Source organism: Ailuropoda melanoleuca, chromosome 9, assembly GCF_002007445.2.
Source record: "Ailuropoda melanoleuca isolate Jingjing chromosome 9, ASM200744v2, whole genome shotgun sequence".
Lineage (NCBI taxonomy): Eukaryota > Metazoa > Chordata > Mammalia > Carnivora > Ursidae > Ailuropoda > Ailuropoda melanoleuca.
Genome location: NC_048226.1, coordinates 59833223 through 59859249, shown reverse-complemented (window position 1 = coordinate 59859249; position 26027 = coordinate 59833223). Strand labels below are relative to the sequence as shown.

General features: G+C 42.0%; 1 protein-coding gene across 1 annotated transcript in view; it reads right to left on the bottom strand.

Annotated features, from left to right (window-relative positions):
• Window positions 1-19898, bottom strand: part of NECAB1 (N-terminal EF-hand calcium binding protein 1) — a 208651-nt gene extending 188753 nt beyond the window's left edge. Inside the window, exons 1-2 of the mRNA XM_002923295.4 lie at window positions 19458-19898; window positions 11949-11973 (exon numbers count right to left, since the gene is read on the bottom strand). Of these exons, the coding sequence (XP_002923341.1) occupies window positions 11949-11973; window positions 19458-19556 (124 nt within the window). The 5' untranslated portion in view covers window positions 19557-19898. The remainder of the gene's footprint in view (window positions 1-11948; window positions 11974-19457) is intronic.
• Window positions 19899-26027: the final 6129 nt, after the last annotated feature.

The following is a 26027-nucleotide window of genomic DNA, read 5'->3' as shown; positions in this document are numbered from 1 at the left end:
CAGTCAAAACTAGAGGCTCTGACGGCCAGGGTCACCGAGGCAGAGGAACGCGTTAGCGAATTGGAGGATGGGTTAGTAGAAGAAAAAACGAAAATAGAAGCTGGTCTTAAAAAAATCCACGCCCACGAATGTAGATTACGGGAGATTACTGACTCTATGAAACGATCCAATGTCAGAATCATCGGCATCCCTGAAGGGGTGGAGAAAAACAGAGGTCTAGAAGAGATATTTGAACAAATTGTAGCTGAAAACTTCCCTAATCTAGCAAGGGAAACAAGCATTCGTGTCCAAGAGGCAGAGAGGACCCCATCCAAGCTCAACCAGGACAAACCTACGCCACGGCATGTCATAGTGCAATTCGCAAATATTAGATCCAAGGATACAGTATTGAAAGCGGCCAGGGCAAAGAAATTTCTCACGTACCAAGGCAAAGGTATCAGGATTACGTCAGACCTGTCTACAGAGACCTGGAATGAGAGAAAGGCTTGGGGGGGCATTTTTAAAGCTCTTTCAGAGAAAAACATGCAGCCAAGGATCCTTTATCCAGCAAAGCTGTCATTCAGAATTGATGGAGAAATAAAGACGTTCCAAAATCGCCAATCATTAACCAATTTCGTAACCACGAAACCAGCCCTACAGGAGATATTAAGGGGGGCTCTATAAAGGTAAAAAGGCCCCAAGAGTGATACAGAGCAGCAAGTCACAACCGATACAAAGACTTTAAAGAGAAATGGCATCATTAAAATCATATCTGTCAATAATCTCTATCAATCTAAATGGCTTAAACTCTCCCATAAAACGCCACAGGGTTGCAGATTGGATAAAAAGACATGACCCATCCATTTGCTGTCTACAAGAGACTCATTTTGAACCCAAAGATGCATTCAGACTTAGAGTAAGGGGATGGAGTACCATCTTCCACGCAAATGGACCTCAAAAGAAAGCTGGAGTAGCAATTCTCATATCAGATAGACTGGATTTTAAACTAGAGGCCATAGAGAGAGATACAGAAGGGCACTATATTATTCTTAAAGGAAGTATTCAACAAGTGGATATGACAATTATTAATATATATGCCCCCAACAGGGGAGCAGCAAGATACACAAGCCAACTCTTAACCAAAATAAAGAGACATATAGATAAGAACACAGTAATAGTAGGGGACCTCAACACCCCACTATCAGAAATAGACAGAACACCCTGGCAAAAACTAAGCAAAGAATCAAAGGCTTTGAATGCCATACTCGACGAGTTGGACCTCATAGATATATATAGAACACTACACCCCAGAACCAAAGAATACTCATTCTATTCAAATGCCCATGGAACATTCTCAAGAATAGATCATGCTCTGGGACACAAAACAGGTCTCAGCCAATACCAAAAGATTGAAATTATCCCCTGCATATTCTCAGACCACAACGCTCTGAAATTGGAACTCAACCACAAGGAAAAACCTGGAAGAAACTCAAACACTTGGAGGCTAAGAACCATCCTGCTCAAGAATGACTCGATAAACCAGGAAATCAAAAAACAAATTAAACAATTTATGGAGACCAACGAGAATGAATACACAACGGTCCAAAACCTATGGGATACTGCAAAGGCAGTCCTAAGGGGGAAATACATAGCCATCCAAGCCTCACTCAAAAGAATAGAAAAATCTAAAATGCAGTTTCTATATTCTCACCTCAAGAAACTGGAACAGCAACAGAGGGACAGGCCTAACCCACTGACAAGGAAGGAGTTGACCAAGATTAGAGCAGAAATCAATGAATTAGAGACCAGAACCACAGTAGAGCAGATCAACAGGACTAGAAGCTGGTTCTTTGAGAGAATCCATAAAATTGATAGACCACTGGCAAAACTTGTCCAAAAACAAAGAGAAAGGACTGAGATTATTAAAATTATGACTGAAAAGGGAGAGGTCACGACCAGCACCATTGAAATTGCAAGGATTATTAGAAACTTTTATCAACAGCTATATGCCAAAAAACTAAACAATCTGGAAGAGATGGAGGCCTTCCTGGAAACCTATAAACTACCAAGACTGAAACAGGAAGAAATAGATTTCTTAAATAGGCCAATTAACTATGAAGAAATTGAGTCAGTGATAAACAACCTTCCAAATAATAAAACTCCAGGCCCAGACGGTTTTCCTGGGGAATTCTACCAAACATTCAAAGAAGAAATAATACCTATTCTCCTAAAGCTATTTCAAAAAATAGAAACAGAAGGAAAGCTACCAAACTCATTCTATGAGGCTAATATTACCTTGATCCCCAAACCAGGCAAAGACCCCCTCAAAAAGGAGAATTACAGACCGATTTCTCTAATGAATATGGATGCCAAAATCCTCAACAAGATCCTTGCTAATAGAATCCAACAGTACATTAAAAGGATTATCCATCATGACCAAGTGGGATTCATACCTGGGATGCAAGCATGGTTCAACACTCGCAAATCAATCAATGTGATACATCATATCAACAAGAAAAGACTCAAGAACCATATGATCCTCTCAATTGATGCAGAAAAAGCATTTGACAAAATACAGCATCCTTTCCTGATTAAAACCCTTCAGAGTGTAGGAATAGAGGGTACATTTCTCAATCTCATAAAAGCCATCTATGAAAAGCCTACTGCAAGCATTATTCTCAATGGGGAAAAGCTGGAAGCCTTTCCCTTAAGATCAGGAACACGACAAGGATGCCCACTCTCGCCACTATTATTCAACATAGTACTAGAAGTCCTTGCAACAGCAATCAGAAGACAAAAAGGGATCAAAGGTATCCAAATCGGCAAAGAAGAAGTCAAACTGTCTCTCTTTGCAGATGACATGATACTCTATATGGAAAACCCAAAGGAATCCACTCCCAAACTATTAGAAGTTATAGAACAATTCAGTAAGGTGGCAGGATACAAAATCAATGCCCAGAAATCAGTTGCATTTCTATACACGAATAACGAGACTGAAGAAAGAGAAATTAGGGAATCCATCCCATTTACAATAACACCAAAAACCATGCGTTACCTTGGAATTAACTTAACCAGAGACGTAAAGGACCTATATGCTAGAAACTATAGATCACTTTTGAAAGATATTGAGGAAGACATAAAAAGATGGAAAAATATTCCATGCTCATGGATTGGAAGAATTAACATAGTTAAAATGTCCATACTACCCAGAGCAATCTACACTTTCAATGCTATCCCGATCAAAATACCGAGGACATTTTTCAAAGAACTGGAACAAATAGTCCTTAAATTTGTATGGAACCAGAAAAGGCCCCGAATCTCCAAGGAACTGTTGAAAAGGAAAAACAAAGCTGGGGGCATCACAATGCCGGATTTCGAGCTGTACTACAAAGCTGTGATCACAAAGACAGCATGGTACTGGCACAAAAACAGACACATCGACCAATGGAACAGAATAGAGAACCCAGAAATGGACCCTCGGCTCTTTGGGCAACTAATCTTTGATAAAGCAGGAAAAAACATCCGGTGGAAAAAAGACAGTCTCTTCAATAAATGGTGCTGGGAAAATTGGACAGCTACATGCAAAAGAATGAAACTTGACCACTCTCTCACACCATACACAAAAATAAACTCCAAATGGATGAAAGACCTCAATGTGAGACAGGAATCCATCAAAATTCTAGAGGAGAACATAGGCAACAACTTCTATGACATCGGCCAGAGCAACCTTTTTCACGACACATCTCCAAAGGCAAGAGAAATAAAAGATAAAATGAACTTATGGGACTTTATCAGGATAAAGAGCTTCTGCACAGCCAAGGAAACAGTCAAAAAAACTAAGAGACAGCCCACGGAATGGGAGAATATATTTGCAAAGGACACCACAGATAAAGGACTGGTATCCAAGATCTACAAAGAACTTCTCAAACTCAATACACGAGAAACAAATAAACAAATCATAAAATGGGCAGAAGATATGAACAGACACTTTTCCAATGAAGACATACAAATGGCTAACAGACACATGAAAAAATGTTCAAAATCATTAGCCATCAGGGAAATTCAAATCAAAACCACACTGAGATACCACCTTACGCCAGTTAGAATGGCAAAGATAGACAAGGCAAGAAACAACAATTGTTGGAGAGGATGTGGAGAAAGGGGATCCCTCCTACATTGTTGGTGGGAATGCAAGTTGGTACAGCCACTCTGGAAAACAGTGTGGAGGTCCCTTAAAAAGTTAAAAATTGAACTACCCTATGACCCAGCCATTGCACTACTGGGTGTTTACCCCAAAGATACAGACGTAGTAAAGAGAAGGGCCATATGCACCCCAATGTTCATAGCTGCATTGTCCACAATAGCCAAATCATGGAAGGAGCCGAGATGCCCTTCAACAGATGACTGGATTAAGAAGCTGTGGTCCATATATACAATGGAATATTACTCAGCTATCAGAAAGAACGAATTCTCAACATTTGCTGCAACATGGACGGCACTGGAGGAGATAATGCTAAGTGAAATAAGTCAAGCAGAGAAAGACAATTATCATATGATTTCTCTCATCTATGGAACATAAGAACTAGGATGATCGGTAGGGGAAGAAAGGGATAAAGAAAGGGGGGGTAATCAGAAGGGGGAATGAAACATGAGAGACTATGGACTATGAGAAACAAACTGAGGACTTCAGAGGGGAGGGGGGTGGGGGAATGGGATAGACTGGTGATGGGTGGTAAGGAGGGCACGTATTGCATGGTGCACTGGGTGTTATACGCAACTAATGGAGCATCGAACTTTACATCGGAATCCGGGGATGTACTGTATGGTGACTAACTTAATATAATAAAAAATCACTTAAAAAAATTTTAAAAAACAGTGTAAGTAATGACTGTTGAAAAAAAATCAAAATATTTCTACTTTTAGAGGAATACACTGACCCACTGGTCATTTTGACATCATGAAGACATAGCCCACAAAATCCAGAATTGCAACAGTTGTTATCTTAAGGAGAACCTTAGATACTGAAGGTATGACATACATTTCAGCTTTTCCAATTTCTCTATTTTATTTAAAAACCATGAATAAAAGTGAATTCAGTTTCCTTCTCTTTTAACGTTGGAGTATTGAACCCAAACGGTGTCTTGGGGCATATAGGGCCAACTCAAAGCACACATGAGAAATTATATTAGGATTATTGGTTTCCAAACAATAGAAAAGCTGAATGACCATGGCAAAGAGAGGGCAAGCAGCAGGGCAGCTGAGGGCTTAGAGAGGTCATCATGGACAGAACATCTGGGCACTGCCCAGCTGAACAGTTCAGCACCAGTGGGAGGGTGCGTGGGACATTATGACTGACTGTCCCACCAAATAAGAATAAGCATTAGGATAAAAAATGAAAATGGGGCAGGGGCCACCTGGGTGGTGTAGCTGGCTAAGTGTCCAACTCTTGGTTTTGGCTCAGGTCATGATCTCAAACTCCTGAGATCGAGCCCCGTGTTGGGCTCGTGCTCCGAAGGGAGTCAGTTTGAGATTCTTTCCCCCTCTTTCTGCCCCTCCACGTGCTCTCTATCTCTCTGTCTCATGAATAAATAAATCTTTTTAAAAAATGAAGATAGGTAATGCTTATGTAGCTTCTTAAGCGTCAGACTCCTTGCCAAAGAAATCTGTATTATCTCTTTCAATCATTCAACCAACCTGTGAGAGAGGTATTGTTTTTGTTTTGTTTTGTTTTGTTTTTGACAGGCACTGCTTTTATTCACGTTTTACGGATGAGGAAGTTAAGTCACTTGCTCAGATCAGGAGAAAGAGGAATTGGGATTTGAACCCAGGACATNCACTTGTTCAGATCAGGAGAAAGAGGAATTGGGATTTGAACCCAGGACATCTGACTGCAAAGCCTAGCTTAAATACAGTGCTGTATGCCTCTCACATCTAGGTGGAGTAGAGGAGATGATTCGCGGAGGAACAGAAAGGGAAAGGAATGCTGGGCTGCGACTCTGTAAATCTAGATCACAGACAGCACGTATGGTAGAGACACCGTGTTAAAGTAGACAGTTCGCTCTATAAACGGCAGGACCCGCTCTCAGAGCAGGCTCTGACTTCTGAGCCTCTGGCTGCCCCTGGCGTTCATGTCATTGGCTGAGTCATTGGAATAGGAGTTCTGTTTGTCTCTATGACAGCTGATAGCCCAGCTATGAAAAGATAAGAATTTTCAGTTTTCTGCTTTTGGCAGAAAAGCAACACATTAATGAGAGTGAAACTGCTTTATATTTTAGGAAAAAAACATACTGTGGAAATAGAAAATTTGTTTTTCCTTATTTTGTTAAAAAATTTATTACAGTCAGAACTTGCCCTCGTGGACTCCCACATGCTGTAAGGCTTGATGAGCCACTTCCAGGGTTGCTGTTCGGGCACCAGATTTTTCTTCAACAAATTGCTCTCACTAGACTTTGCACGGACTTTCAAGCCCGTAGGTAGGTAGTTGAGGAGGCTGCAAGCTTGCGTCTGCCTGAGAGTAAACATGAGTATGGTGCTGTGTCTGCTCCCTCCCGCTCTGTAATTAACTGCTTGATTCTCAGTTACACTGACGCTCCCAAAACATTTTGAGAAAATAGTGAGGAATTATAAAATAAAAATCAGCCTTATGCCAATAATCCTGATTTCCAGAGCCCAGTTTCTCATCTTCTCATCCTTATTTGGGGCTAGGATCCCTGAATAAAAGATCATCGAGGCTCTAGAGCCCAGTGTGGGGCTGGGGATGCTGGACTCAGTAGCTCACATCAAAGGACAGCCTTGTTACCAAGATGCAGGAAATACGGAATCACAGACCTCTGGGTGGTACTCTGAAAGTTTCCCCGTATTTCAGGGAAAATACTCCCACTTACTGAACCTGTGTTTCACGCCTCTACCTGAGGTCCTATTTGTATATGTTAATTGAATAAACCAAACCTTGGGCAGCCACATTGAAAGGCTCTTACCAATTCCTACTTAATCTATTTATATAGGTTATACAATGATCCAATGAAATCTTCAAAATATTACCAAACACAAATTCGACATCAATTGTTCNGGGCAGCCACATTGAAAGGCTCTTACCAATTCCTACTTAATCTATTTATATAGGTTATATAGGTTATATAGGTTATACAATGATCCAATGAAATCTTCAAAATATTACCAAACACAAATTCGACATCAATTGTTCTTATAGTAGTGTTTTTAGTTNCTTATAGTAGTGTTTTCAGTTTTATGTTTTAAAGATTTTATTTACTTATTTGAGAGAGAAAGAGTTGGGGGAGAGGCAGAGGGAGAGGAGAGAGAGAATCCCAAGCAGACTGTGCTGAGTGCAGAGCCCCAGGCAGGGCTAAATCTCATGACCCTGAGATCATGACCTGAGCCCAAATCACAAGAATCAGACGCTTAGCCAGTTGAGCCACCCAGGTGCCCCTATATTAGTGTCTTTAATGCCAGATGTAGTTATGTTCCAATTTTAAGATTGTTTTTTCTATTTCTGAAAAATGCCGCCAAAATTCTAAAAGGAACACGGAATCTCTAGATGGCTTTGGGTACTATCAACATCTTAACAGTATTAAGTTTTCTAATCCACTAGCACAGAATATCTTTCCATTTATTTCTGTCTTTTTCAATTTCTCTCATTAATGTCTTCCACTATTAATGTCCATACAAGTTGGTTAAATTTATTTCTAGTATTTCATTCCTTTTGATGCAACTGTAAATGGGATTGTTTTCCTAATTTCTTTTTCTGATAGTTCATTGACAGTGTATAAAAATGCAACAGATTTTTGTATATTGTGTTTGTACACTGCAACTTTAGTGAATTCATTCATTAGTTCTAATGCTGTCTTTGGTGGAACTTTTAGGGTTTTAGTTAATACTATTAACTAAGAAACAACAGATAAATAACGACAATGCTTAGTTTGATTAACTGATCTGTATGATTGTGTTTCCTCTTCAGTTTTCAGTATCAGACTGTTGGTAATGCACCTCTTACAAACAGATTTGCAAGTATTTATTGAGCATGAATGTTGCGAATTTTTTTTAATTTAAATTCGATTAGCCAACTTACAGTACATCATTAGTTTCAGATGTAGTGTTCAATAATTTATCCGTTTCGTGTAACACCCAAGGCTCATCATATCTCGTGCCGTCCTTAATGCCCTTCCCCCAGTTACCCCACCCCCACCTACCTCCCCGCCAGCAACCCTCAGTTTTTTGCTAGTGTTAAGAGTCTCTCATGGTTTTTCTCCCTCTCTGATGACTTCCCATTCAGTTTTCCTTCCCTTTCCCTACGGTCCTCTGCCCTGTTTCTTATGTGCCACATGTGAGTGAAACTGTATGATAATTGCCTTTCTCTGACAGGCATTTTGATCAGCACTGTGGGCCTGGTGCTACGGGAAACAGGCACACCCTCTGTCCTCACAGATTTATAATGTACAGGCTGCTGGAATAGCTCAAAGGCCACTGAGAGGAACTATGACCATCTCTTCCAGAGATCAGTCATTCATTGGGATTAAAAGAGCCACCCATACAGGGGCGCCTGGCTGGCTCAGTCATTAAGCGTCTGCCTTCAGCTCAGGGTGTGATCCCAGGGTCCTGGGATCAAGCCCCACATCGGGCTCCCTGATCCGTTGGGAATCTGCTTCTTCCTCTCCCACATCCCCTGCTTGTGTTCCCTCTCTCGCTGGCTGTCTCTCTCTCTAACAAATAAATTTAAAAAATCTTAAAAAAAAAAAAAAAGAGCCACCCATACAGCCCACCTATGTGCTGGTCAAGAATGGCAGCAGATCTTAGCAAGGGCACATCAGCAAAAGCAACCCATGCTGTTATTGCTTACCATGAGCTTTTTCATTTTGCCTTTTTTTAAATTTTTTTTTTTTGCAAATTTTACAAATACCCATGTATCATTTCCATTTTCATTCAACCTGCATGTAAGTAAGCTTTCTCAGGAGTTTTGCATTTTTAGGTTTAATTCTGGGCTCTTTAGATCAAAGCACTCACATCTCTTCTAATTTATCCTATTTTGAGGTCTGTCTTTATGTCTAGGATTCTAGCCTATGATTTTAGAACCACCACCAAAATCAAATGAGTCTCTCTAAGACACCATTATTATAGCTAATTGCTATCATGTATTTTTTCCCACCCATTTCTCCAGCAGCTTCTCTCATTTCAGATAGACCCCAGAAGCTACATCTGCACTCCAGTAAGCTGAGTATCGTACTGCTTATGACCTCTTATTCCCGTTGTTACTCCATCCCCAGTTATGCAGCCCATAAGGGATTCTGTCATATGAGGGTCTGTTACCCAGAGATCCCATACATGTAGCAGCTGTTTATTTGCAAATACAGAATGGAATGAACACATGGTTCAGAAAGATGGTTTTGGTTTTTTTTTATGCTGGTATCTTCTCATTTACATTAGATTATCCACTATACTTTTTCCCTTTCTCAATTCTGCATGTATGGTAAATAGTCTTTTTCCCACTCAACACTGAAATAGAAATGACTGGAATGTCACCAAATGTCTCCAATAGCCAAGGCATCCCAACCCCAAAACAAGCAGGTGTAAGTTGTTACTGTGTACCATGCACTTCCCTGGGGACTTTACATCTGTTATGTCATTGATTATTCATAATAACCCCATGACATACATAGATGCTATTATCTCTATTCTGTAGATGAGAGAGCCGAGGGTGAAGAGTTTGTTACTTTCCCAAAGCCACAGAGCTACTAGGTGCATAGCTGTGATTTAAACTAAGGCCTGCCTATCTCTGCCCTCCCCTCACTTCACACTGAGAATGCAGGAGAAGAATAAAGCAGGATGGAAGGCAGGGGAAAGAGTAGATAGACAGAAGGGAGATGGGTAATGGAGGAAAAGGTCATTAATCGTTGTTAATTCATTAAGTGAACATCCATTGAGCACCCAGTACTGGCTGGGCACAGTATCCATTCATAAGACAAGCTCCTTGCCCTAGAGAGGCAAGTTTGGCTTCAGAGAGTAGAATCACCAGCAAACAACGGCAGTCCTCGCAAGAGGGAATAATCAATACAAGCCACCGTGTGGAGAGAACAGATAGAGGCCGGGGCCCTGCAAGGGGAGCAGGGGAGGGCTCTTCAGACAAGGTGCCTTTTGAGCAGGATGCAAGGAATACATGCAAGGTCTCCAGCCAGCTAAGAGGGGAAAGGGTACAGCAGGTGGAAGGCAAAGCAAGGACAGCACAGAGGTGTGACAGATGGAGTGACGCTCAGAGAAACCCCTCAGAGAGCTGCAACAGAGGATGCATGGTGAAGACTGAGAGAATAAGAGCAGAGGGCAGGTAGCTTTGACAGAATTTTAGGATCAGGCATTAGGACAAGGAGCGAGGAGGCAAGAGGTATCATATGTGGGAAGGAGGCAGGTAAAAAAACTGGGGACCGAATAGGCCCACACAGGGCTCCCAGTCCCAGGGACCATTCTTCATAGCATAACCCAGGAGATTATCATAAACTCCAATAAATCATGAATTGGTTTTTCAGGTGCTTTTTATGATGACTGTGGATTATGATAGTAGGCCACCAAAGAGGTACGTTTTGATGGAGAGAAGAGTGATATATTCAAAGGTAATAATGACCCTCAATCAGATTTTGGGGTCCAAGGAAAGGAAGGTGTAGCCTGAGAAAATGAGGAGCTTGGGTAGAGAGAGAGAAAAGGCATGAGTGAACTAGAAATGGCTGCTGAAATACGAGGCAGGTGGCGTGGACTCTTTGGTTGTGCCTCGGGCGCCACCGGGTTTGGGTGTCAGGCACAAGGCCAGCAAGTAGGATGAGGAGACAAGATGATAGCATCATCATAACTGTCTTAAAAATTAATCAAGTCATTCCGGTGAAAAAAGAAAAAACCCTTTGAATAGATAATATATTAACCCCTGCAACATAGTTTGGGAAAACATTCTGATGGACAGGCACAGTGAAATATTATCAGGATTTAGGACAGTACTTTATAGCTTCTTGGAGTAATATATTTTCTGTTGTGTGAAAAGCTATATAGTGCCAATCAAGATTTTTTTGATCTGACTGCTTAAGGGCTCACTAGACCACAACAGATCTGGACTCTGCCTGTAATCCTTCCCCACAGATAAGAAATCCGATTTCAAGAAAAGGAAAGGACTCTTTGTCTCCTAAATTTGTCAAGGAAGTCTTGTCAAGAATATAGCTCTATTATGTACTTGTCCTACGGCAGCAAAATAAACTCAATAAGCCCCGATTCGGTATTCTATGGAACACAATTTGTAGTGGGATGAGAGTCAAAAGATATTGTTTATGACAGCTTATAATTGGACTTTGTGCAGGCATCATTTAAATTGTAGTTCCTCTGACAGAACAATTTTTTTCTCCCAGTCTTACTTCTCCATCTCTATAGACTATCGGTCTCAGCACATACACTTCAAACACGAGACCGATGGCCAAGAGCCCTGGAGCGAAGTAAGTCTGGCAATGCAGGCTTCCAGGTAACCACCTTCAAGTTCAACTGTAGCCCCCGAGGCCTCTCTCAAGTTCAGCACGCACGGCCTCGATGTCGGGGTCACGCAGACCCGGGATGCAAGTGTCAGATCTATATCTTATTAACTCCAAGAAATAACTCAAAGCACTTGGCCCCATGCCTGGCACACAGTAGACACTCAATGAATAGAAGCTGTTATTACTTTAAAATTAAAGCATAAAGGGAAAAGCCGGAGCTATGACAGCTGCTCACTTCAAAGGCATAAATTCCATCTTCATGTCAAGTGTAAGTACCTCTTTCAACGTCTCATGAATATCTGGAGCCATAAACTTGCCTAAAACTCTTATTAGTACCAGAGGCTGACATTTTATGTATCGAGTGCTTGGGTTCTCCTCTCTCTACCATATTATTCTTTAGAAGGTGATCTAAGAGGTAAGAGATCAATAAATAGAAACTGCAGGTTTTGGTCTTACCATTTTTGTCTGCTCTCCTCAGTATCTGAAAGAGAAAAAAGAAAAATTTTATTACCTTTTTTTGCAATTGCAGTGAACATTATACTCACACATAATTTGCCCATTAGTAAATAAAAGAAATTCCAATTTTATTTATTAAGATTTTATTTATTTATTTGCCAGAGAGCGAGAGGGAGAGCGAGAGACAAAGAGAGAGGGAGAGAGCACAGGCAGGGGGAGCAGCAGGCAGAGGGAGAAGCAGGCTCCCCGCTGAGCAAGGAGCCTGACGAGGGACTTGATCCCAGGACCCTAGGATCATGACCTGAGTCAAAGGAAGACACTTAAATGACTGAGCCACTCAGGTGTCCCATGGAAATTCCAATTTTAAATAAAGGTTTCCCAAATGAGATGTTTCCTTAGAATAATCAGAAACTGAAAACCACCCAAATGTCTTTGAACAAGCAAATGGACAAAAAACCTGTGGCACATCCATACAGTGACTACTACTGAGCAATGAAGGGGAATGAGCTCTTGATACACACTATAGGTTGGATGGATCACTAAGTAATGATGTTGAGTAAAAACCTAGACACAAATAAGTACCTGCTATATGATTCCATTTATATAAAATTCTAGAAAATGCAAACTAATCTATAGTGACAGAAAGAAGATTAAGGGTTGCATACAAACAAGCAGGGAGGACATTAGTAAAGGGCACGAGAAAACTTTTTGGAGCAGTAGGTATATTATCTCAATTATGGTAATGGTCTCACAGGTATATGTGTATGTAAAAACTCATCAACTTCTCACTTTAAATATATGCAATTTAATGTAAGTCTATCATATCTCAATAAACTGGAAATAAATAGAAACAAAAAAATAAACGGATAAATAGAGCTCATGTGTCTACATTAAATCTTACTTTACTTCTATGCATTAATTATATTATCTTCGATAGCTAAGAACTGCTTGGCCATCAGGTATCTTTGGTAATGAGTTCAAAATTTTCTTCTGGGCAACCAGTCTTTTCTCCACTTTTGGCCCATGAGCTTGAGAATTGGACAGAGCACTAGGCCTGGCAAACAGGGTGTCACATCTCTTCAGCCACAGTGATTACTCAGGCAGAAGCACAGTAAGGGCATAGTTTTGTTTGAATTGTCAAGAGAGACACACTTACTTCTGCTGACTTTGAACCTAGGAAGGTATAGGTAAAAAGGTGCTGTTCCCTTTCTGTTATTATGTCCATCATGGTTGAATCGTGTTGCCCCAAAACAAATGTGGAAGTCCTAACCCCCAGCAGCTGTGAAGGTGAACTTGTTGGAAAATACTTTGCTGGTGTAATCAAAGTAAGAAAAGATCTTACTGGCTTGACTTTATAAGGAAAGAGAGATTCAGAGAAGCAGAGACAGATAACGATAATGGAGGCAGAATTGGTGTGATGCTGCTGCAAGCCAAGGAATGTAAGGACTGGCCGCCATGAGAAGCCAGAAGACAGGCATCGAGCAGACTCTCCCCTGCAGTCTTCAGAGGAGCGAGGTCCTACCTACACCTTGATGGCGCCCATCTAGCCTCCAGTCCTGAGAGACGCATTTGGTGGTTAAGGCACTCTGTGTGCAGGACACTGTTACAGCAGCCGTAGGAAATCAACACAACATATAACCTGGACATGACCAGCCCTCAAGAAAGCAGTGTCCATCCAGAGCCTGAAGAAAGTGGATCCTGAGGACATTCTCTGAGCTTCTGATCAACCCATCCTGACAAGATGATCTCCTTTTTTCCTTACCGGAGTCAATAAATTATTGTTTTAAATCTGAAGATAGTTTGGGTTATTTTTCTTTCTGTTTGCAACAATTAAATTAGCCCTAGCTGATACTCTAGATGGACAGAAAAAAAAATCTGGATAATATAACACACAGCTCTGCTATATATAGTACCAAAGGAAATGTCCCTTTATCGTATTGCAAAGATAACCCTGAATCACACGCAAGGGGCACTTGAGGATCGTTTTTCCGAGCAATACACAGTTAGGTTAAGTAACCAGAGATACTCTTAAACTTAGGTCATCAATTCTTGGTGGGAAGTTTGAAACATGAGCAACAGCTTTTACTATGAAGTTTTACTGCTTTCTACTATATAAGCATTTCTTTCCTTCTGTTGACTTCACGAAGAGGAAGTATGGTTAAATCTAATTATTATTATAATGTGTTTATTATAAGATACTAACATTATTAATAAAAATCTCACCTATGAAAAATTTCCAACAGATATGTATCATCCTGACTTGTGTTCATCAGTTGGTCTCCTTTCTAAACTAAATTTATGTAATTATTGTAAGAAAACTGCTTTCAGTCATAAGAGCATCTATGCTTAGAGCAGAATGAGACATAAATTCTTTTTATTTCACAGAGGCAATTTCCAGTCGGGGTTTTGGGAATCTATCTCTCCATCATACCCAGCTTCCTCCTCTCCTCTGAAACTAGGAAGCCCCAGCTGAGAGTCAGGGAGACATGAAATGCAGCCTGATTCCTACCTTTAATATACTCTGAGATTCTATTTCAAGCTCTCTTGTGTCCCTATGAGCAACTAGTCTAGGAATAACCACACACCAGAGACTTGGACCCCTGACTTCCAACATTTCATTTCATAAAGAACTGTCTTAAATAGCATTCAGCCTCTTAGTGATGAAATTAAGCCAGTAGCTTTCTTTGTTAAGACAGTTCTTTGTAATTAAATATGAACAGAACAGTCTCTGCAGCAAATTTTGCCTCTGAGCCCACAGACTAATAAAAAAATATACTGCAGATGAAAACTGAGTTTATTACATTATGCTTCCGTAGTCATCTGGATTGGCTCATCTTACCAGTTAGTTCCACAGGATAGATAGTAAATAGATATAAATATTATGGTCAGAATTAAAACTGAAACGCACAGGTTATGCTGTGTTTTTGCAACAATTTAAGAATTATCAAATAGCATCCTTTACCCCAGAAGCTATTCTTTGATGGCCTTTGTTGAAATTCCTCATTTCTCACCTGAGGTTACTGAAGGCAGGTGTTAAAATGCAAATGTTATCTCAGAGGCCTAAAAAACTGACAGGCACTATTTACTGAACTCATATTTGCTAAATGCTTCCTACTCTGTACCAGGTTAAAATTAAGTAATGAGATGAGCCAGTCAGACTCCTGAGAAACAGGGATAGAGGGCAGGGAAGTTGGCACTCATCCAGAACACGGAGTAACATCGAGACCTGGCCCTCCGGGAGGCAGTTTTGCTACAGCTCCACTTGTTGCCATGAAAGAGGCTGCAGGGGAGTGGGCATGGAATGAGGAATGGAGGAAAGGTAATCAGCACACACATCTTCATCTTCTCAACCTTGCCTAGAATAGGCCTTGCGTGAGCAAACAGTTTTAAATGTATAACATTAAAACTAAGTTTCCCTTATTTCTGCAGGTTCTTAAAATTAGGAGAGTGGTATTTGCCTGGCCAATTAGGGTAAACAATGAGGGATTAACTGCCATTCTCCAAAGGGACAATCTCGCTCAAATTATCTAGTGTGCACTAGGCAAGATAGGAGGTATATGGCTCTAACTGAACTTGGTCACAGAATCATTATACCTGGGAAACGGATTCTTTCTTTCTTTTTTTTTTATTTAAGATTTTATGTATTTATTTGAGAGCGAGAGTGAGAGAGAGAAAGCATGAGATGGGGGAGGGTCAGAAGGAGAAGCAGACTCCCCACTGAGCAGGCAGCCCGATGCAGGATTCGATCCCCGGACTCCAGGATCATGACCTGAGCTGAGGGCAGTTGCTTAACCAAGCGAGCCACCCAGGTGCCCCTGGAAACGGTTTCTGCTCTGATGCTTCCCTTTCCATCTCACCTCTTCTACGATGATTATACATGCATATGTACAGGGCTTCAGAATTCAGTATCTTTGCCAAGCAAAGCTGTTACTTGTTCTCCCCAAGTCCCCATCCAGGCACTGTGCATTTTGTTCAGTGTTCACGGGTGTGCATCCTTGGTTGGGGGAAGGAAGGGAAGACAAACAGTAAAATCAACTCTCTCCTTCAGAACCTCCCAGGCCCCACTTTTGCCTCTAGTCAAATGAGGAAGGGCCACATCCCTTCCAACTAAAAATCCAAACTGTTTGGGAGAAGACAGTGGCATCAAGTGGTGAAGTTGTAACTAACTTCATTTCACATTTATCATGCTTTGGGGGATGATCTGAAGATTGGTTTTTCTCCCTTTGTACAGTAGCAGAATTGATTAATGAGGGAGCACATGCTATACAGACTAGTGTTCTAAATTTTGGAGTTTATTCTCTGTTATCTGGAATGAAATAACCTGGGAAAGGAGGCTGAATAGGTGTTAAGAAGGAAAAGAACCGCCATGGTCCTGGTCCTTCCACGTTGCTGAACACAACACCCAGTGCAGTCCCTCTCCTGTGGGCCCCGGTGCGCGTGCGTGCCTTGGTACCAGCACTGGGTTTTCTAAGCCCCCCAGTAGGTATTCAAGAATATTGATGATGAACTGAGATGTAATTCTCTCATTTTTTAGATAGAAAATAATAGACATCAGATTCATAATGGAAGTGTCTGTATTACTTTGTGGATGGCTACTGTTATTTAGGTATTCAATAGGGAACACTGATGTGGCGATAATAGTTCAAATTTATATAGCTCATTTCCTTTTTCTTCTCGGTTTTCTTATCTTACGAACTCTCACTTGATACAACAACCTCTAGAATTAAGTACCATAGTCATCGTTGTTGCTAATTTGGACATTAGGAAAATGAAGCAAAAGCCAATAGTTCTGGTAAATCCCTCTCTGATTTTCTGATCTATGGCTAGTTTCTTACCAGCTGGACGTGCCTAGTCGTGTCATCAACGGTATCCTCAAAAGCAGTTCAAATCATTTCTCAGAGGACTGATTACTACAGTGGCACTGGAATACGAACACTGGAAATCAAAGTTTTCCTCAAATTTGGAAATTAGTCTGTGTGATGCAAAAGGCTCTAATGGGTTTCATTCCCATTCCTCTTTGGAATAGGGAATATCTATTAGCTAATTATGATCTGAATAGAATTCAAAAAGCAACCTTTTTTAGCAGTGCTACTAGAATATATTAAAACAAATCAAATAAATTATGTATTTATATTTCACATTTTATTTTTGCTAAAAGCAATATGATCCAGAAATGAATAATTCAAAAATCCCTAAGTAATAAATCCTTTTTCATGGCACATATTTCACCAGAGTGCTGGATTTTTCACAAAATATCTCAAAGAAATGTGTAAACAAAATCTTTTCTATTCGAGATAAAATCCAGTGGCAGTTTTTTTTTCTTTAATAGACACTAGCATTTTACTGGCAAACAAGCATGTCAACACCTCTCATGTGAAATCAGTTTTATATATTTATTTTTAAATTCTAAAAATAAATAGAAGGCGGCGAGGGTATTCTATTCATAGAATAGGTGTTCCTTCAGGACAGGGACCTGATGCTATTTATTTACAGAGCTTGAGAACAATCGTGTAGATACAATAATAAATAAGATTTCAATCCTCTTTTCTTTTTTCTTTTTTTCTCTTTTTTGACAGCAGTTTGAACTGTTGGGCCAAGATTAGTGTGCATGTCGAGAAGGATGACCTTCATTTATACAGCTCAATCCATCCATCTCTACAGTATCACCAGGATTTGTTCACTGCTTTAAGAAAGTCACAGAGAAGCAAGTACTCGATATTCTTAGGGGACAGAGTGAAGATCAGGCCGGAAGGAATGGAGGGCTCTCTTGCCCTCTCTGAATTAACTTCAGGGCAGCTTAGCCATTGATCTCATAACAGACATGAGTTTCTGGGACCCTGATGCTATCCATGAAGATTCCTTTCTCAGGGGTACTGTATGCCCCCTTCTCCCAGCTCGGTTTCCTCAAGGGCTTTTTGGCCCTGAATGGCAGGATTGAAAAGGAAGAATACCAGCCATCACCACCCAAACATCACCTGATTGACCAGAACCAAACAGAAAGAAGTGCTCAGGAAGAATAAGGCCCTTAATCCTATAGAGAGGAGTGGGAACCAGATTGTTCTGGTGGGAAGATGGCCGGCCAAGAGAGCCCGGATCCCCACCTGGAACTGCATGGTAATGAGGGGAGGAAGCTGCCAGGAGACACAGCTGAGCATTACCTACAACATTTGCCTTAGACCAGATTTAATTATTTATATGGTTTTTTTCTCCCAATTAAAAAATCCCAGCAAATCCATTCAAAATAAACTTGGGAGGGCTCCTCAGCCCATCCCTCTTATCTTCATGACATCTGCTTCACCATTATGATGCTACTAAGTTGATTTCCTCACATTTTCATCTCTCCACAAATAAATGTATTTTTTATATACAGCTGGATTTTAATAAGAAACGATCTCAGGGAAGGGTAGAGGAAAGAGCACATAGCACTCCTCAATGCCTTTTGCCAATTTCCTCTCATGCCTCAATGAGAAGGGGCCAGAATTGTCCCCCCTGAGCCAGCAACTACCTCCAGGGGACAGCATAAATGTGACAACGGAGGTGCTGAGGGAGCAGGAGCTGAGGGATAGGAAAACCACAAATCCTAACAGCAGAGAAACGAGCTGGGCAACAGGGCGAAAAAAATAAAGAACAGAAACAGCAGAAAGGGACAGTAAAGCAAAATTGAGAAATAAATAAGAAATAAAACTGCTGTAAAGGTAAAAACCCCACCGTGAGGGAAAAAAATAGAAAAAAGAAAATCAAGAATGAGAGAGAACGATCACTATCTCAAAAAAGAAGGGAATCAATCCCGAAAAGGGGGACGGGGGGCGGGCGCAAAGGAAGAACAGCCAAAAGGTATATTGATGAAAAGTAATTAAAACTTGGAGAGGTATAGGGAAGGAGAATAACAAGAGAAAAACGGGAAAATAGGAGGTGGCAGTGAAAAGAGTATCATCATGAAAGCGATCTTGGCCACCGATGTAAAAAAGAAAAACAAGTATGTTTTCAAAGTAATTGTTCTCCGTGGGGGTTGGGGAAGGGTGGCGAGGCATCGCAATCTCTACTGCTTCCCCCATCGCCTTAGAGCTTCAGGGAGATAAGGGGCTGCAAACAGGGTACCGCAGAAAGGAGTTGAGTTAATGTTCGCTCCCTCCATTAGTCCCCTTTCAAATGTGCTATTCACCTGAATGGAGACTGTTGTATTTACAAATCGAGTCCCCAATGAAACTCACGCCGTTGGAAAATTTAACTTCTGCCGTTCGTTCAGGGTTGTTAAGCCCCGAGCTGCAGGTGCAGGGCAACCCTTTCTACTAGTTGAGTGGCAGTCATTTCTCCCGCATTTGCTTGATGCATTTCCAGAGGGACAGGGGAGCGAGGTAGGAGGTAGTTCACACTCGTGTTCTGGGGGGCAATCTGGCGGCAAAACAGCTGACCGGCTGCTGATCCGCACCCGGAACCGACCGCCGTCCTCCGGGGGAAGAGGAAAGATGCAGGGGGACCACCGACCTAACTCCTGCGCCCGGTACTTACGTCGAGGAAGATCGACATGCCCTTGGACAGCTGCAGGGCAGAGCTGAGCTCTTCCGAGGAGTTGTTGGAGGACGGCGACGTCTCCCGGGAATCCTCCATCCTCCCGAGCCCTGGCGGCGGCAGGCGGAGCGGGGCTGGGTGGTTGCACGGGCTCCCGCAAGGGCGCGGCCGCAATGCCGCGGGGCTCGGGCTCCCGAGCGGGCGTTCGCTCCCGCGCGCCTCCCCGGCGTCTCTCTCCGCTCGCTCCCCCTCCGCGCTCCCACGCGCTCTCGCTCGCGCCTCCCCCTTCCCCCGGCTGCGGGCGCGGGATCCGTCTCCTCCCTGCACTTAGCAACAGCTGCGCCCCTCGCGGGGAGCGGAGTCTGACCCCCGCACCGCCATTGGCCGCCGCCCGAGGCGACCCCGAGCCCCCCGCCCAACCCTCGCGCCGGCGGCGGGGAGGTAGCCGACCCAGACTGGTACTGATGCGAGGGCGTGTGTCCTGAGAGCCAAAGCGCGAAGTCGAGGCGCCCCCAAGCCTACCCCGCGGTGGAAACCACACGAGTTAAGAGAGATTCGAATTGATTTTGCCAACTTTGCTTTTCGTCCAAGAGGACCTGTCTGCCCCACCCTCCACAAAGGTGGGCGGGTTTGATGGTCGCCACAATTAGTGGGGGTCTGGATTGGCGTAGGGGTTAAATCATTAAGTTTTGGAATCTTGGAGGCCTGGGTTTCAAACCTGCCTCAAGTCGCTTTGTTATCTTGTGATCTGGGAAGTTGTTAAATCTTTAAGCCCCAGTTTTCTTCATCAGTAAAATATGCACAAAGATGGTGTTTACCTAAAAGGCTTCTTGGGCTTAAATGTGAGATTGGGATATGGACTCTGCATAGAGTGAGAAAAACAAAACCAAACGAAACAAAAACCACCTTTTGCTCTGTGGGAAAGATTGTCGGGCAAAGTTCAAGCAAGAAATTTTCCAAAATAGAAACCACAATAAAGAATGCAATCCCTGTCTATGCTTAAGCATTTAAACTAGGGTAATTATTCAATATTTGGGGGCCTCTATGAAGTCTACAAAAATGCGAATCTCACCTTTCATCAGGAGAGGATAATATCCACTGTTTATTGGGCATCTAAAATGGGCAAGGCGCATGCCAGTTGCTGTGTGGGTTATAAAGTTGAACAATCTGGGAGCAAGATGAGTCAAAGAGTCAAAGAGAATCGAACCTGTCTTAACAGGACGCTACCTATGAGGATTGATGGGGTGGATTCAGATCTCCATTTTGTAGCCTCCTAAGAAAGGGAATATGTTCTTTCTAGAAGATATGTCCACAAACAATATGGGACATATATATGTTTCTTAAGGCATATCAAAAGCGTTATGGGTTTCTTAGGAGGTACGGTTTTATATCCTGGCCTTTGCTTGATAAAAGGGGTAGTATTTGAAATGGATCTTAAACATTGGTAGATACTCCATAGGTGATAGAAATGGAAGGAAAAGACATTCAAGGTAGAGGGAACAGCCTGAGCAAAGGCATGGCACCAGGAAAGCACATGGAATCTGTAATCAGTCTGCTGGAATTCTTTGAAAATATACAGAATCCCAGCCCAGGCTTATTGAATCAGAATACCAAAGTATGAGACTCAGGAATCTAAGTCCTGCTCCCACTGGTGATTCATATACAGATGCTCTGTAGCAGGGCCAGGACCAGGATGAGGGCAGGAAGGCACCTGGGGCACAAAATGTAAGGAGATGCTCCCCTGCACTTGCAGGATCCTGAGAGCGACTGCCTTCTTCAATTTTGCATCCTAGCTGCCTCATTCACCACACGCAAGTCCCAGCCCTGCTCTGCAGGTCAGTCTTTGCAAGATATGGATCCAGTTGTTCTCAACTCTGGCTCTAAATGGACTTACCAAGGATGTATGGCAACTTTAAAACGTGGCCACAAATTCATTGACATGCTTCCTTCCTATAGAGAAGTGGGTCCCCTGGCCTGAGGGATACTGACTGCTTTGAGGAATAAAATGCAGCCGAGGTGATGCTACGTGCCTCCTGAGGCTAGGTATGTAAAAGGCCCCACAATCCCACCTTTTTCAGGGGCATCTTTGCTTCTGGGCTTCCTGGGGGCAATCTGAGCCACCATGCTTTGAGGAGGCTATAGGGAGAAGCATATGTAGATGTGCTGGGTAATAATACCAGCTGAGGGGCGCCTGGGTGGCACGGTNCATGCTTTGAGGAGGCTATAGGGAGAAGCATATGTAGATGTGCTGGGTAATAATACCAGCTGAGCTCAGCCTTTGAGGCATACCAGTCTAAGCTGTAAAAAACTGAATAAAGAATCCTCTGGATGATTCCAGCACCTAGCTATTTGAGACATGCCTAGCCATTTGTGGTNTCCGCTATGAGCTTGCTTCTTCCTCTCCCACTCCCCCTGCTTGTGTTCCCTCTCTCGCTGGCTGTCTCTATCTCTGTCGAATAAATAAATAAAATATTTAAAAAAATAATAATAAATACCAGCTGAGCTCAGCCTTTGAGGCATACCAGTCTAAGCTGTAAAAAACTGAATAAAGAATCCTCTGGATGATTCCAGCACCTAGCTATTTGAGACATGCCTAGCCATTTGTGGTTTTTCAGCCAAGACACCAACATCATGGAGCAGAAACACACCATCAGTGCTATGTTCCTTCTGAATTCTTGACCCACAAAATTTGCATACTGAAATGGTCTCTGTTTTATACAAGTAAGTCTTGAGTGGTTTGTTTTGCAACAATAGATGACCAAAGTAAGGAGCTTTAAAAACTCCAAAAACCAGAAAAACCAAATTGATGTCTGTGCTTCACCCCCAGAATCATATTCAATTATCATGCAGTGGGCCCTAGTCATCAGCATTCTTTAAAAAAGCTCCCCATGTAATTCTGATGTGCAGCCAGGATTGAAAACCACTGAGCTGGCCTATACTGTTCATATAGGGAAAAAATAGAATAAAACATCAGAAGATAGGCAGAGACCACAAAGTGAAGACTCTTGAAGTCCAGGGATAGAATTCTGGACTTGATTAGGGTGGGAGTTAGAGACATTAGATTCATCAGGGCAGATGTTAATTGGAGCAGTGCTTGAGAAATATTAAACTGGCATCATTGTGTGTTTTTACCTTATTAGCTGTAAATCTTATTATCTGCACTGCTGGAATAGCGCCTTCCCTTGGCCAAGTGCTCACCAAAGGGAAAAAACAAAATCATTAAAAACAGACTGTCCAACTCAACAAATGGGTACTGGTCTTCAAATGCCTGAAAAAGAAAAGCTAGAAAGGGAAGGAGAAGGGGTGCTGATCACGAACATCAAGCTACCAAGTTTAGGAAAATAGGATATTGTTTGTTCCTGCCATGCATGCAGCAATGTACAGATATTTCTGCATCAAGTGCGATTTAAGTCTAGCCCCTCTAACCCAAGCTGTGGGTCCCTCAGCCCTTAAATTCAGCCCTGCAAGTGGTAATGTTGTGGGCCAGTCCCACAGTAACAAAAACAGGTGTCAAAGAAGACCTGCTCCGGTTATAAATGAAAAACAGGAGAATAATCAGTAGTCATCATTCAAAACCAGGGAGCTATTTGTAACACTTCAGTAAGAATGTTCCTTTTACCTTCGCCAACACGAATGGTATTTTCTGTACCTGGGGCTTTGCTTATTTCCTCTAATGGGCCGTAAAGAAGAAATATAAATTATTAAACAACCAACTAGTCCTTAATTTTTTTTTATGATTTCAGCATATACACCATAATGCTATAGCTGACTTCTCTTTTTAATGGAAATGTCATGTTCATAGAAGGCTCCAATAGGAAGGGATGGCAATTAGATTCCCATTCACAGCCAAATTCAATAGGCTCTACAAAGTGGTAACCAAACATATTTTTAGTTTTTTTTTTAATGTAGAAAGCGTGCATTTTTGAAAACTGTTTTCACACATCATTTTTCTGAAACACAGATGCTTCCCTGCTGTATGTAGTATCAGTTACGAATGGAGACAGCCGACTTGGGGGAGGAAATGCATCTCCTCACGAAATTCTTTGTAGCAAGATCCTGGGGGAGAAAAAAGAATTGTAATTCTAGATTCCAGCTCTCTGGCTTCTTATGATAAGACATTGACGGGAAGGTATTTCTAGCATTTCAGGAGATGATAGCTGTGCGGGAACATATTGTATTTCAATCCATCTCTGCTTCATGGAGGAACTGTTATCTTAAACCATTTCAGACAGGCAGGAATCGATCTTATTTATGTTTTAAAAATTCTACAGAAGGTTATTCTCTGGAGCAATGATTCAGAACGCTTTCAGTCAGTTTAGTGGACGTTTTCATTGCTTTGGCAGCCTAAGATCCAAATCTTCCTTATTTAGGGACATGTCCCCAAGGTGAGGATCCTGATTAGGGGCAGGATGCCTGTCTTTGGAGGTGGGAAGATGGCCCCAGGGGACAGGGACAGATCACAGACCTGTCAGGGTGCAGAGACAGATCTAGGCTCACTTGACAGGACACTTTGCTTGGGACTTGAAATCTGGATCTGGAAGGGAACTTTATTAATGGCAATTTATTTACATTTATTACATTTATGAAAAGCAACAGACTGTTGAGGGGCCACAGTGTCAGCAGAGCCCCTGAAGACAACTTGACCATATGGTAAGAGAGCTCTGGCTGTGGTTTCAGCAGCCTTGTCCTCTAAGCTTGACCACCAGCTTTCCTATCCACTTCCTGATTGACCAGGCATCCTTCAGAGTTTTTTTTTCTGTTTTACATTGGTCAGTTAGTGTGTAGATATGAACATTTAAGTTCTAGTCTCAGAAAATTTCAATTATATAATACAGTGTTATCCACCGTAGTCACTTTGTTTTGCGTTAGATCTTCTCTTATTCATCTTGTACACCAACCCCTCCCTTGCCCCCACTCCTGGGCCACCTTTGGTGCCCACTCTTCTACTGTCCGTTTCTGTGAGTTCAACACTTTTCCTTTTAAAGACTCCAGTATGAGTGATCCTGTGCAGGATTACCTTTCTCTGTCTGGTTTATTTCATTTAGCATAATGCCCTCAAGGCCCAGCCATGTTGCCACAAGCGGCAGGATTTCCTTCTTCTCATGGTGACTAGATCACATCTTCTTTATCCATTCATCCATCAGTGGACACTTAGGTTGTTTCCACATCTTGGCTACTGTGAAAAATGCTGCAATGAACATGGGAGTGCAGATATTTCTTCAAGATCCTATTTTCATTTCTTTTGGATATATACCCAGACGTAGGATGACTGGATCTTTTGGTAGTTCTATTTTTAGTAGTTTGAGCAAGCTCCATACTATTTTCCATAGTGGCTGCACTATGGAAAAGTTTATTAGAAAACTCTTTAAAGGGGCGCCTGGGTGGCTCAGTCATTAAGCCTCTGCCTTTGGCTCAGGGCGTGATCCCAGGATCCCGGGATTGAGCCCCACATCAGGCTCCTCTGCTATGAGCCTGCTTCTTCCTCTCCCACTCCCCCTGACTGTGTTCCCTCTCTCGCTGGCTGTCTCTCTCTCCATCAAGTAAATAAATAAAATCCTTTTAAAAAAAAGCAAAAAACCCTGAAAAGCTAGTAAGGGTTCATCTTTGATGCTTGAACTATGATAAGTTCAATCTAAATTTCTTCTGTTAAAGAGAGCGATTTGTTAAGTCCTTGGGGGAAAAATGGTTAGAAAAAATAATTCTATTCAGACATTTGTTTAGTGTCTGCTTCATGCTAAGCAACTGACAGGCACAGCTGGGAAAATGTTGAGAAAAACTGGCCCTTGCCCTTGCAAAACATATGCAACTTAAAGAGACACTATTTTAATAGATAATTTTAATGCAGTGAGATAAGAGTTAACACCAGAGGTTTGCAGTGAGCTCAGAGAGAGGACAGTGGAGGGCACAGCTCCCCATTAGTTTCTATTCTGCATGGCCATTTATGTAACTAGATGGTCAAATTAGGACTCAGAAATCGTAAGTGCCATGGGCCAAAATGATTAACAAATAATAGTGATTTTCCTACGAGCTATTTTACCCTGGCGATAATTTTTTTTCTGTTATACCATTGTGTGAATAAAATAAAGTTGCTGTCTAGTGGTTTAATTGACATACAGCTCTATGATCTTGTAATATCAAACAAACCTCAAACACCCAGTATCATCCATCAGCCCTATGCATTCTTATAGTCAGTGTGCCCTGTCTTCATCTTTTCACCAGCAAGCTTTCTTGTCTGTAAAAACAAGGTTGAGGTATTGTGTGCAAAGGAAATTCCATGTTGACTGTTGAAGGTCACATTCCCTGGGGGATTCCTTGCAGTTAGGTCAAGTATTCAGTCTTGCTTTACTGACACCATTTGAGGCCTGTGGTTTTATTTTAACAGGATTCTGGTAAGCAGCGAGGTCACTGTTTTGAGATTCTTATCTATAGCCTTAGACACCATACATTGCCCCCTCCTTGAAACTCCTATCCTGGCTTTCTGGTCCTGTTCTTCATCCTCTATTTAGTCTTCTTCATGGGATCTTCTAATTCTTCCAAATGTTAATATTTTCTAAATAGTGTCCCTGATTT